At 49.0% G+C, this 14,295-nt stretch overlaps 1 protein-coding gene across 5 annotated transcripts in view; it reads right to left on the bottom strand.

Moving 5' to 3' along the window:
• The window catches only part of PAX8 (paired box 8), a 62,964-nt gene extending 52,145 nt beyond the window's left edge, over positions 1–10,819 (bottom strand). For all 5 annotated transcript variants that reach the window (XM_043468778.1, XM_043468780.1, XM_043468781.1 and 2 more), the window contains exons 1-2: positions 10,719–10,819; positions 10,270–10,376 (exon numbers count right to left, since the gene is read on the bottom strand). In XM_043468778.1, the coding sequence (XP_043324713.1) occupies positions 10,270–10,294 (25 nt within the window). In that variant the 5' untranslated portion in view covers positions 10,295–10,376; positions 10,719–10,819. The remainder of the gene's footprint in view (positions 1–10,269; positions 10,377–10,718) is intronic.
• Between the last annotated feature and the right edge of the window lie 3,476 nt (positions 10,820–14,295).

Raw genomic sequence — 14,295 nt, 5'->3', positions numbered from 1 at the left:
GAGGTTTATCTGCTATCAGCAACCACATGATTGTGCTGGAGTGGCTATTGGTGATAAATGACCTTTGGTGATCCCACTACTTAGGTTGTTAGTTTGCAATCCTCATCCAGACACTGAATTGTTTTGTCTGATTATTTTCAGCCCTGGTGCTGTCTGTTTGACCCCTTTGTCAGGGAATCACAAGACTTTAGCTCCCTGCCCTGAGACGGTGCCTCTCACCCCTGTCATTTGCCTGGACTACCCTGGCACTGGGAGCCACCAGCAATGGCATGATGCTCTGCACATAGCAGGTAGCATCCACAAGGGCTTGTGAAATTGAATGAAAGCTCTGACCTTCAGATTCCAGCTTGACCTCAGTGCCTCTCCTGACCCAACATCCTCCCTCCCAGCCTCTTCCTTCAATTGGAAGTCACAGCCAGCTGCCCAGAGGACTTGTCAGGAAATCACCCCGTTCCTGCCATCTCCATTTTGACAGTCATCAAGAACAATCTCAGGTTCAAGGGAAAGAGCACAACAGAGCTGGAGTCAGGAATCTCTTGCTTAGCTAATTCCAGACTTCTAAATGTCAACCAGGGTTTGCTATGGTGCCAAAGCTGGATTACTATTACACAAAGTAGGAAAATATCAGACAGAAGGTAGGGGTGGGGCTGGAGAGAAGGAGAAAGAAAGCAGAAGATTCACGGATTCTTCTTTAAAAAAAATGTATAGTTCTGGGTCAAGGATGCTGAAAGTCAGCATCCTTTCATTTAGTCCAACACCGCTAGAATGCAGATCTATGATTTTGTCCAAGTGGAATATTAACAGGTTGGTCCTAAATCTTTTTTCCCCCCTTAATTTATTTTTATTATTTCTGGCTGTGCTGGGTCTTCATTGCTGTGCTGGTTTTTCTCTAGTTGGGACAAGCGGGCGCTACTCTTCAGTTGTGGTGCTGGGGCTTCTCAATGCAGTGGCCTCTCCTGTGGCAGAGCACAGGCTCTAGGGCACGTGGGCTCAGTAGTTTCAGCTCCCAGGTTCTACAGGGCAGGCTCAGTAGTTAAGGTACACAGGCTTAGTTGCTCTGTGGAATGTGGGATCTTCCTGGATCAGGGATTGAACCTGTGTCTCCTGCACTAGAAGGTGATTCTTTACCACTGAACCACCAGGGAAGCCCTGTCCTAAATCTTAAGTGGAGCAAAATTTTGACACAGGGTTTCAAGTTACTCATGGAGAGTTTCACAGGAAATGCTAAAACAGTGTCTTGTTAGAGCAACTGTCCCGGAGAATTTTGGGGGACTCTACTCCCTGGGTACCCGTGTTATCAGAACAGGGGAAAATTCTTGAGTAGTTGCTATGTGCCAGGTGAGGATACTGGTTTCACTTTCAGTGTTTCCTAGAAATCCTGCAATATGCCCGTATTTTATACTGAGGAAACCCATCCCCAGAGAAACAACTGACTTGCCTAAAATCACACAGCAAGAAAGCAGCAGGGTCAGGTTCTGGGGCAAAGCCTCTGAGGAGGCACCCCTCCCACCGCCTACAAAGATGGAGAGGCATTCATTCACAGGACCTGGCTTCACAGTGACTTCAAAAGTCCTTCGCCCTCTTGACACCCCACAGCCGCCCCTGAGTTGATCTGAGGAACAATAATTCTCTCAAAGAAGCTAAGGAATCAAAATGCAACACACACAGTGGGCCCTGGGTGTGTGCAAACACGCAGTTCACACGATGACAGCAGATTAAGCTGTCCCTCAAATGCGTCACCCAACCAGCTCCCGACCACTCTGCTGGGTGGGCCTGGCAGTAACAATACATCCCGGTGGACTAATTAGCACTAACGACTCAGGTCACTCCAAGGCCACTTAGGGAAACAGGTGCAGAAGACAACACGGAGGAGCACTGGAGCTGAGGACAGGAGAAAAAAAGAACAGAGTTAGAAAGAAGGAGGGGGTCCATCCATGTCTCTGCAAAAGGCACGATTTGCAAAGACTGTCACACAGAGTGAAATAAGTCAGAAAGAGAAAAACAAAATACTGCAAATTAACACACATGTGGAATCTACAAAAATGGTAGAGATGATCTCATTTGCAAAGCAGAAATAGAGACATAGACATAGAGAACAAGCATATGGAAACCAAGGGGGAAAGGGCTGGGTGGGATGAGTTGGGAGATCTGCGACTGACATATATACACTGCCATGTATAAAACAGATAACTAATGAGCACCTACTGTATAGCACAGGGAACCCTACTCAATGCTCTGTGGTAACCTGAATGGGAAGGAAATCCAAAAAGAGAGGATGTATGTATATGTATGGCTGATTCACCTCACTGTACAGCAGAAACGAACACAACATTGTCAAGCAACTATGAGGAAAGAAGTAGTTTTCTCTCTCCACGTCTTTCTCTGCTTAAATCAAAGATGGGGTTGCATCTGAGAAATGCAATCAGCCAGGAGATGGGCAGCTGCATTCCACAGCAAAAAGGGACAAAACAACTCCCTTTCCAGCTCCTGGTACAAGTGGAACCTTGGCTGAAGCTCCAAAGGAGCAGATGACTTAATTTTGAACTCTTGAGTGAGAGGACCCCTCAGGAAGCAGAAGAGGGAATGAACCTAAACTTGGGGAAATAAGATCTGGTATCTCAAGGGCTCCCCACTTGCTGCCTGTGGAGAAGGCACCCAGCAACCACCCCTGACATTATGGTTTTGTCTTCCCAGTAATTCTGAACCTATGTCCATCATTTCTACTAACCTGTTAGTCTCTGAAATGTACCTAAGCAGGCAGGCCCAGTGGGGTTTGGAAATGCCAAGGGAGCAAGTTCCCTGATGGTCTACGATTTATGGAGGTACTTATGAAAGTGTTAGTTGTTCAGTCATGTCTGACTCTTTGCAAATCCATGGACTGTAGCCCGCTAAGCTCCTCTGTCCCTGGAATTCTCCAGGCAAGAATACTGGAGTGGGTTCTCATTCCCTTCTCCAGGGTATCTTCCTGACCCAGGGATCAAACCCGGGTCTCCTGCATTGCAGGCAGATTCTTTACCACTAGTGCCACCTGTGAAGCCCAAAGGGTCATGCTCTAGGTGAGACTTAAAATCACAACCTTGGCATTGCTCTGCATGTACTACTGTATAAGTACCATGTGCTAACGGATTGCACCACTGGAGCTCTGAGGTTCTGGTGGGTAGCCGCTTTTTTTGATGCAGATGGAAACATGTTAGCACTGGAGGGGATGTGTTAAAAGAAAGCTCCCTCTCTCTGCTTTTCCTGAGTGTCTGACCATCTTCTTCCTCCTCACAGGACCTCCAGGAGGGACATCCAGATAGGGACCACTGCTCCCATTTTGCAGATGGGAAGACTGAGAATAGTCTGTTTTCACTGAGTTGGAGCTTTAGGGATGGTGATAAGGAAGCCAAGCCAACAGACTGAAGGTCCTATCTGACTCTGTCGGTAAGAATCCTTGAGCCTCCTGATCCAAGATGCTGGCCCGAGTTTCCGATGGAGTTGCAGGCGTGAAGCCATCTAGTGACACAGGGAGTTTTGATGAGCTGGACTTTGAGAAAGAAGGCAGTGGAAAGGGAGCTGGAGACACATCAGCCTCACTGAGCACGAGTGCTCCTCTCTTCTGTAAAAATGTCCATAACACACCTGCCTGGCAGACTCCTGAGAATTAAATGAGATGATGGATGTGCTCTCTCCCAGCAGAATTCCACACCTGTAACAGCCCTCAGAGATAAAATAATCAGAGCTTACATTTACCGAGGGCTCACTAAGTGTCACGGTGTGCTCAGCACTGTGTATTGCATCTCTTTCTTTGGATATGAATGAGGCACGGGCAGAGCTGCAGCGGCTGTGGGCAGGCTGTGTGGAGCCTTGAAGATCCTTGGCATTTTCCATGGCATTCAGGACTACAGGAGGATCCTCCGGCATTAACACAGAAGCAAGACCCACGTATCACTGGAGGACCCCTGAATTTCCCTCCCTTTGATCTGGGACATGCCGCGGCATTGGAGACACTGGTGTGTACCCAGGACCTTTGTCCTTTGTGGGGAAGAAGCCCCAGTCCAAGTAAAGCCCATACTCAGTGACCAACGATGGTTTAAAACAGAAACCTTTCTACCACGATTTTTCTGATCCATAGAGCTGGTAAGAGACATTTGCTCATGTGGCCCACCTGGAGGGGTTTTAAGAAACCCCCAAAGACTTGTCAGCACTGACTCTGGACCTCAGTGACTAAACATAACATAACATGTTTAGTCGCTCAGTTGTGTCTGACTCTGCGATCCCAAGGACTGTAGCCCATGAGGCTCCTCTGTCCATGGGATTCTCCAGGCAAGAATATTAGAGTGGGTTGCCATTTTCCTCTCCAAGGGATCTTCCTGACCCAGGAATCGAAGCTGGATTTTTACCACTGAGCCACCAGGGACGACCCAGTATATAATTAAGACCACAGATAAATAAGGAATTGTGGATGCCCCTGCCCACTCCACCCTGATCCAGAAATTCTATCCTAGGGTCACTGACGGTGTACTGGAGGAACTGAGATTTGCCTGGGAGGGTGAAGTTTTCAGGAACCAGGAGACCCTTGGACTGTGCTTTCTATACTCTTTCTTCCAAATAAGAAATACCTAGCACCTCTGTTGGAAGCAGGCATTGCACCTACTTCCTAGGCAGAATATCTTTTTTAACTCCGTCTCCAAAAGAACCTGAGCCAAGGTGTTCTAGAAAAAATCCTCCCCACCAAAGAGCTCTGAGTGGGAGGCTGCATCCTCCTCTTTTTTGACGGAGCTTTACACCCCCAAGTTGTATTTCTGAAGGGAGTGAAGGCTCCTGGGGGCTGAGACACAGTCTTTCGCCCAATCTCAACTAAAACAAAAGCAAACTGTAGCCTGAAATGGGAGGGGCACGTTCCCCTCCCCTCTCCTTTTAAAATTATCTTTTTCCCCCCCCTTAAACGAAATTGTGTCTTTTATCTCTCTGTGTACTCAGAACCTCGGAGCTCAAAGCTTTCTCAGCGCAACTGAGAAGTCAGTACCTCTTGGATTGATAAATAGAGCAGCTTTAAAATGCTTAGAACTGAAGACAGACCAACTGTGGCGAGAGAAAGTAAACACATCCCCGCATCAGTCAACCCTAGCAAGCTCCTCGCTGAGATTACAAACTGCAGTTCCTGCCTGAGCTGGTGAGGATGCTGGAGCAGACTGGGGCGGGGTTGGAGGGGGCAGAGCCACAGAGCAGTCTCCTCTGCTTCTTAGTCATGTCCCAGAGGAGATGGGTCACCTGGGAGTCCTCTCAGGACCTGGTTTGGGTGTTCCAAAGCATAGCCGACTCTGCCAACTGGTTTCATGCCCGAAAATGTCCCAAGAGAAAAATGTCCTTCTTTTGATCTCAAGGGTTTTCTCTCCCTTACCCCAACTCTCTCTGTGTGCAGGTGAAATTCGCCAGTGAGAAAACTGGAATTTTTCACAAAATAGATTGTGATCGCTACATAATTTGATATGAATATTTGAGGAACTTTTCCCATGAAAAATCCATACTTTAAACACTCTCCCCACAAACATACACACACAAATTGTTTTTATGAGAACCAATTAATAAATGCTAATTCATCCAGGCATATCTCCACTAAATTACTCTTTCATTTAATTGCAGGGGAATTTTCCATTACTAAACTCTCCCTTGCGATTTTTTTTGCATTATTTATATATTATTTCAGTTTCACTAATAGTGAGGTTGGTATGCGATATTATCTGCTGTTTGTAAGTTTTAAATTTCTTTTCATTTAACATGTTTCCTCATTCTTGTAGCTCCACGTAATCTGGGAGAAACATCATTAAAAGCAGACAAGATTTTAAACATAAATGATGGAAACAGGCACTGGCTGAAATGAACCTGACAGGACAGTATCTTGTCTGATGAAACTGCTCTGATTTCAGGCATTCGTGGGTGTGCGGGAGCGTGCGTCTCCACTTTGGATTAATGTGGAAATGTTTTCCTATGTCAGTGAGTCACAAGTCAATCCACGGGAAAGACTGTGGGTAGAGAACTAGGAATGAAGATCTCAGGGGCTTTAATAATAAAAATAAACAACACTTAAATCTCTTTATAAGCCACCAGAGCACAATGTCTCTTTTCTTGCTTCCTTTTCATGGACACCAAATCCAAACTTTGATATCTAGACACCCCAAATTCAGACCACGCAGTCCCCAAAGATCCTGCCTTTTTATGCATGAAAAAGTAGGGGTTCTGGTGATGGTGAGGGGTTAGGGACTGCTGTGGTTGAGATCATATTCAAAAGGACATGTTTTAAAGTAGAATTTTGATTTCCTTATATTGAATGGCAAAGTTTCCAAGTACCTGGCTACCTTCATTTCTGAAATGAGTTCTTTCTTTTTCCTCTCCAATCACCTTCTTCCCCTCCAGTCTCCCCTCCCTCATTGTCTCCTTTCAGTGTCTTTCTTTTTCTCTTTAGTCTCTCCCTTCTTTTTCTTTCACACGAACACATTCTAGGGGATGTGAATGATTAAACTGTTTACTCCGAGGTTTGAGGTTGAGGTATGAAAAGTCATGTCACCATAAGTAAAGTTTCACCTTTATACCCAACTCTATCAATAATTACAGAGCAAGGATGACGGTTAGTAAATCTTTCTTACAATCTGCTCTTACAAAAATGATACCATTTATTCTGAGTATACTGAGCACCCTTGATCTTACTTTTCACAAAAATTAATTACAAAGCTGAGTAACCTCCAAAATGAAGTCAGTATACAAAGGGATGTATATTCCTGGGGAAAGGCATACACATAAAACACGTGCCATATTAAAATTCAAGATTCGAGGCCATAAATAGAAAGTTTTGACATGTAGTTATAATGGTAGGTGCTCTCCTCTGAACCAAAATATCTCTTAATAATTAAATTTCCGAGATTGATTTTTGTGTTTTTTTTCCCCTCCACTTCCTTTGTCCTCTTCAGTAAAATTAGGTACAGTCCTTTTGGGTATAGACTGATAAAATTAATTAACTTTCCTTCCACCCTGAAAATGTCCCAAATAAATGCTTCCAATAGACATCAAAAAAGTGTCAATTAGAAATAATTACTTCTTATCAATCAGTGGGGCAATTAAAGTGACAAAGCTTGAAAAGATACTTATCTTAAAACTAATTCACAAGGTAGCTCAATTATCTCCTAATTAACTTGCATAGAGGAGGGTTGGAGGATGGACCATCTCCAAACAAAGATGAATTGAGGAACCCCAATACCTCTTTATGTTCCTCAAGACCTTTTCTCATCCCTGGACCTTATTTTCAACCCAGGCAAGAAACCTGGGAAGAAAACAGTTTCTTGGCTTACTTTGCGCCTTTTTAAAACCAAGTGGAGGGTATGGGGGGCTTTCCATCTGTGATCTAAGGAAGTTAGAGAAACGCTCTTTCCATAATGGAAAGTCTCATCTTACTTCTTGAATAATATATTTTTGGGAGTTGGGGGAAGAGGATTTCTAGAAAGTTACTGTGCATAACTTTTAATAACAACCTGCCTGCTTTTTTTTTTTTTTTTTACTGAGCTCTCTTCTTCACGGATGTAGTGCTGTTTACATTCTAATACTTATGCGGCATCTTTATTCTTTAAAGAAAAGTTCTTGCTCAGGATCTCTGTTCCTTGATGCTACAAAATTCCCGGTGGATTTTACGGACCGTTCATCCCATCACTGACCATCGGCAACTCAGACTCAATCACTCTTCGCTCTCTACATCCCTTCAGAATAAAACCGTAGGGAGGAAAAAAAAATTTTTTTAAAGATCCCTCTGCGAAGCAAGATCAGCCGGGGGTGAGCCGCAGTGGCGGGGGCGGCAGAGGCCGCGCAAAACTTTTCTCAGCGCATTTCGTTTTATCTGAAACGGTGCGCTGGGCCTCGCTCCCGCGAAAAGGTCCCGCCGCCCGTCTTCGCCCCATTTTGCTCCAGGGAAAACCTTCAAGAAGGCTTCTCCAGGCAAAGTCCATGCAGAGTTGTGATCTCAGAAAGCGAAACGGCGGGGGAGAAAGAAGGAAATCTCTAAGACCAAAGAGGGAAATGGGCTTATAAAAAACTGGAGGGCTCAGCTTGTGAATTTAGCTCTAAATACAGACAATGGTGTCAAGTGATTAGAAAGACGGAGGATCTCTCACTCAGATTTACCTAGAGAGGATTTGAAAAAGAAACAGGGGACAGCCTTGAATCTTTTGAGCTATGCTTTAAGCAAATTTCTTCTGTTTCATTAGCATTAAACTATAGGAGAAAGCCTTTCTCCCTCTCTTAGATTTATTTTTTAATTTGTTTTGGGGAGAGGATTGAAGAAGTCCCCTCTAGACAGAGAATACTTCCGTCCCAGGCCCCGCCTGCGATAGGGGCGAAACCGCTCCCTCCCCAAACCCAAGGGCGATTGCCTCCGAGCTAATGGAAAAGCAGGGTCTCCTCATCTGGGTTTGGGGCTGATTAAAAATAAAGTAAAAATAAATTGTGCCCTTTCTTCTTTCCTTCTTGATTTCCATGTATTCTAACGAGCGCTTCCGTAATGACAATCAGTAGTGAAAACAAAATCCAGCCAACCCGAGGGACCGTGACACCGTCTTATTTCTCACGCAGCGACAGGGAGGAAAAGGTCTGGTCCAGGACTGTAAATTCGAGGACCGAGAGAGAGCACCCACTCTTATCACCACCAGAGCGGTCAGGGGAAGGTCGGCGGTGGCTTAAGGGTTGAGTAGAAACAAACAGGGAGCCGAGCAGAAGCTGCGGAACCAGCCTGGCGTGGGATCCGGCACCTAACGCCGCGCCGCGCGCTCTGCCTGGGAGACCAGTCCTGATTCCGAGGCGAGGGCGACGTGTGTCGTTACACCCGCATTAGGCTAAAGACTAAGAGACTAAAACCTGGTCCTGGTCCCAGAAAGTGGTCAAGGAGCTTTTATGACGCCTGGGCGCGGAGTAAGGAGTGCCAGGCGCTCCGCTGGGTCTCCTGGCTCTCCGACCCCGCTGCTCCCGGGAGCATTGGTGAGATTTCTGCTCCGCTCCCCCGAAGGCCGGGCGCCCGCAAAGCGGGGCCAGGACCGCGGTGGCCTCGCTCACCTCCTGGCACCGGGATGGGGAGGGAGCGTGCTGCTGACTCAGTCTCCGGTGGTGGAGCGAACCCGAACGAGAAACCTTCGGGCGTCCACGGGGGTCCCCGCGCCTGTGCCGGTGGATCCTCCGCCTTCAGTCCCGGAGCAGCGCAGCGCTCTGGGCTAAATTGAGATCTCAGCCGCGCGCAGCGCCCGATGCGACCCTCCTTATTATAACAAATGTCCCGCTTGCCGAGCGGGACTTCATATTCGCCAAGAATTCATCTGAAATATTGATTTCCTCTCACTCCACCGGCCCAAATCGATAGCGTTGCGCCCTGGCCCCATAAATCGCCTTCCCCGCGTCTGGCCCGGCTCCATCCATCACCGCGGGCCGGGCCGCGACTCCTGCTCGCTGTCCACACTTGCAGAGCGCCCGGCGGGCCATGCCCACCGTGCCCACCGGCCCCAGCCCTGCGGCTCCTTCCTGGCACAGACCACCCCGACCTGAGCCCGGAGGTCGCGGAGAGTCGGCGCCGCGGCCAGTGACTCGAGAGCTATAGAAGGCCGTGAACCCGGATGCCGGTGGGGCGCGGGATTCGGCTCGCGGAGGGCTCAGTCCTCGCCCGGCCGGATGCCCCGCACGCCGGTCCCCTTCTGTCCGGTGTTGAGCGAGGAGGAGTCCGATAGCCCTCCAGTGCGCTCACTGGATCCCAGGTGCTCACGGGTCCCAGGCCCCGGACCGCGGGCTCCTCTCGTGTGGGCTGGAGAGGTGCGCGGGTCTCAGGGTCCCGCCACGGGAGCCTCAGGCGAGAGCTGCGCGCACCCGGGGACGAGGGCGTGGAGGTCGGGAGCAGGGGACTGCAAGTCCAGCAGGGGTGCGGCGTAGGGCCTGAGAGCGCGCAGGATGGCCACTATGACTGGCCAGGCGAGAGGCTGATGGGACGCGAAGGACACTCCTCTGACCCCACGGAGAGCTCCTCGCCCCTCCCGGTGGTCCGCAGAAACCCAGGCCTGGGGAGGTCGGCTCCTCCGGGTCGAGGGGGGACCTCAGGGCCCAAGAGAGTGGCGAGGCGGCCGCTGCGGAGAGCCAGGCCCGAGGCGTCCCCAGCTGCGCCCCCACGCAAGGGGTCCAGTGAGCCGCGAGCCCCACCGACCCGAGCGCACGCACGGACGCACAGCGACGCGGGGGATCCGGGGGTCCCCGGCCACGCCGCGTTCTTACCGGATCTAATGGAGTTGTGAGGCATCCTGGAGAGTCGCTCGCAGCCCGCCGAGGGCTCAGGGCTTCCTCACGCAGATCCGCGCCGCGCCCGCCGCCACGCCGCTGCCCTGCACAGACCCGGGGCACGGGTATGAGACTCCGGCCCGCCGCCTTAGACCTCCTCCCCAGGCCCTACCCTGAGGCTTTCATCGCCAGGCAGGGGTCGCAGGATTTTCAGGCGAAGAGTGGCCAACCTCAGGCCGGCCTAACCCATGCGCCCGTCCGGAAGAGCCGGCGTTCGGGTCCGCTGGGCAGCGCCAAACTCTAACCCGCTGCCCTCCGCTCGGCTGCCCCAGCCTCATCCAGTTTAACTTGAGAGAGAAAAGGCTGCCGGGCTTCCTGGGACCTTCTCCCTTCTCCAGTCACCCCTCTCTCCCACTCAGCTTTCAGCCAACCCCTGGGCGGCATACCTGGCCGGCCGGCCACAGGCCCTCACTGCCCGGGTCCGCCCTCGAGGGTGCCCTGGACCCCGTGTCTCTCCTCCTTCCGAAGTTTGTTCCCATCCACCCGGCATCGCCGACCGGTTTTATCCCGCCAGGGCCCGGAGAGATGGGTCTGGAGAGGCTCGCAGGCCGCCGATTGGCTGGCTGGGTGCGGGAAGGGGAGGATTTTGCAAGGGGGACATGGCTGAGTGGACTCAGGAGTTAGAAACATTCGCTGGAGCTTCTGTTTCCAGTGGAGAGAGGAGAGAGAGGCAGCTGAGCCCTAACTCAGCAGGCTTGGAAAGATCTGAGGAGTGTGCGATGGAGGCTTTAGACCTGGAGGACGAGGGTCTCTGGGAACCTCTGGAGCCAGTGAAGCCCACCACCTTTCTTGCTCCCTGAGAAATTTGAACTTGGGGGAAGAGTTCAGAGGACAGGCCTAGTTGAGGGCCTAGATTGCAACTCAGGCTGCAAGTGTGTTAGAAAGGGACAGGGTGAGCTGACCTTTGACTTGTCTGCAGGAATCAGCAGCCTCAGGGGAGCAGGGGTAAGAAGGGTTGGATAAGAAGGGCTCTCTGGGTGGAGATGAGAAGCCCTCGGAGGGGGCGAAAGCTTCCTCCCCTTCTTCACTGCTCTCCTCTTCGGTTAAGGAAGCAGATACAAGGATGGCTGTGTGGGTGAACCAATGTCCTACAGCGCCAGCAGGCCTCCACTCAGGCCTGCTGTGGACTCAGGGTTACAGCTGGGGGGAGAGTGATGCTTGTAACTGGGAGGGGCTGCTCTGGGATGCAGAGGCCAGAGCCACTGGGGTGAGAGGGAAGGGATGAGGCAGAGGAAACAGGGGTAATGGAGGAGTGTGTGTACACGTGTTTGAATAGCACACACACACACACACACACACACACACACAAACACCCCACAAAAGCTTTCAGGTTAATATATTTCCTCCTCCTGCCCAGCCTTGCTTTTTCTGGATTTAGTAGAAATGAATCATTCTATGAACAGAAAAAGAATATGTATGTCCTGAAATGGATCCTCCACCCCTACATGTGACTTGAAACAAAAAACAATTGGTGCCTTATTGTTTTAAGTGCTTCTCGAAAATTGTTACTTAAGATTGCTCTGTGGTTTCACAATGTTCAGATATTCTGCTTCTCTGGTCAGACCTCCCCCCAACTCCACTCTCACACCAGAGAGAGGGAGGAAAGAAGGGTGTCGGGATGAAAATGGACCTGGGTATAGGTCCCACGGACCCCTCTGCCCTGCCTCGGCTGGTTTGCTGCTCTGGTGCCTGCCTGTTGTCTGTAGGGGAGCTGTGGAGTGTGGAGGCCTCTCGGAGACTGTCCACCCAAGCTCCCCTCCTGCCTGGGGTTTGGGAAGGGCAGTGCTCCATCCAGGGTGAACTTGACAAGCCCTCACCCAAACAGTTTTGCAAACCTCAGAAGATCTGCCCAGGTCGAGGGGCTGACAGGTACCAATAACCTTTAAAATGCACCCATTTCAGTCTTGCCAATGCTTTCCTCCCGTTCAGCAAAACAAAGCCCCTTCTCCCTCTCTGCTTTTAGAAGAATTTCTCAGAGGACAAAAACAGCAAGTTAATGAAACATTCAGGTCCCAATTGTGAGTTTGTGTTTTAAAAAATTCATTTTAATATGACAACTTAATACGCACATCCGTACACCTTGAGAACAGCCCTCCCTCAGACTGGGATGACAGTGGATAGCCAGGAGGAGGCACCACGGACAAGTTCTTCCAAAGCCAAGAGCCAACAAGCAGTGAGGACACAGTGAGCTCCGATGCCTCTTGGTCTGGTTCTGCTTTCTAATTACAATGGGAAACAAAGCCTGGATTCCCTGCCACTTTCTAACTCTTTTCAGCTAAGGTCAAGGAAATGGTTATTAACCAGTATCCCGACTTTTTGCAAAATAAAGAAGTTGAAAAAGTTTATCTATCTATCTATCTATATTATAATTTTCCCAGATGGTGCAGTGGTGGAGAATCCACCTGTTACTGCAGGAGATGCAAGAGCTTGGGTTTGATCCCTGGGTCAGGAAGTTCCCCTGGAGGAGGAAATGGCAACCCACTCCATTATTCTTGCCTGGAAAATTCCATGGACAGAGGGGCCTAGAAGTCTATAGACCATGGGGTCACGAAGAGTCGGATACAACTGTACATGCATGCCATTTGCTCTACAAAGTTTGTATATATATATATATATACATATATATATATAATATATATATTAGTAATTATATACATATAATTTTTTAATGGCTTTTATCACAGTTTTTTCTCAAACAGGAAAATTCCATGATCCTTTTAGTTAAGCATGAACATCTCAAGCCTTCCTTTGATGTAATTACAATTTCCAAATAAAGTCAGCATGCTGATTAAGATACTCAGAGCAATGGGAAATTTAGGACATTCTTTCAAAACCCAATACCTTCTCCTGCCCTTCTCAGATTTGATGTCCATAAGCCTTTCACACTGAGACTATCATCTGGCAATCTGTGGTTTAAATCCAGTTATGATTTTTTAAACTCAGTCTTTTTCCAAGAAAATGTAACTAGTTGCTGATATGAAAATCAATAGGGAAGAGAGAGTAACTTTGGTTTCCTTTAAAAATCTGGCAGATGTGGCCGCAGATCTGCGTGTTTCTTTGTGGAAACAAATTGTCTTGCAGTTCAACATTCCAAGAGGTTAATATACATCCCAGGTGGCTGCCTAACCCCCGTGAGTCTTCTGAGATTTTTAAATTCCAAGTTGATCCACTGAACCTTCCAAAGGGGGTCTGTCTTTCCACAATTCAGCTGAAATCCACCCAGCTGGGGATGAGACCAAGGACATTCCCAAGATGTGGGATTTGGGGTGCTAAAATACCCAACTGTCCTGGGGAAACCAGAATGAGTTGGTCATGTCAGCTGATAGAGTTGGGAAGGAAGGTGGTCTGGGGTCTTTTATAAGAAGCTCAGAGTTTAAACTGTCTCTGGGTTGGGTGCAGATGGAATTCTGCAACCTCTTGGCTCAGGTCCTTGAACCCCAGAGTGGTCCACAGGCTTCTCTCCCTATCACCTCCCTATATCCTAGGTGAGGGGACCCAAGACTTTTTCCATCCAGAGGAGGAGATCCCAGCCCCCACCAGTCTTTGGGGAGATGCTTGCCCCCTGCTTACCCACCATGCCACCTTCCCCTACATGGTAAATGATCCCAGGACTAAAGTCTATCCTTTGGGAAAGAAACAGCAGCTCCTTACCCTGAATTAGAAGGCTAGCGTGTCAGCCCTGGCTGTGTGAAATGGGACCATTCCTTTTCTCTGAATCTTACTTTCTTCTTCTGTAGCATATGGGTAGGGGTAGCAATGGGAGTGAGGGGGTGAGGAGGGTGAGACCCACCTCACAGCCTTGCTGTGAGGATGAATAGAATTATGAACGTAAAAGGCCTTTGAAAACTGCAGCTCTGTACAAAAGTTAATTATTATTAGACAACAAAGGCCGGGCGACACTTCCAAGAAGGGCAGAGTTAAAGCTCCTCTAAAATTTTGCTGTGCAAGTCAGTTCCTTTCATC

The sequence above is a fragment of the Cervus canadensis genome, chromosome 5, assembly GCF_019320065.1.
Source record: "Cervus canadensis isolate Bull #8, Minnesota chromosome 5, ASM1932006v1, whole genome shotgun sequence".
In the NCBI taxonomy this organism is placed as follows: Eukaryota; Metazoa; Chordata; class Mammalia; order Artiodactyla; family Cervidae; genus Cervus; species Cervus canadensis.
The sequence above is the reverse complement of the archived record's forward strand: the minus strand, read 5'-3'. Positions and strand labels throughout refer to the sequence as shown.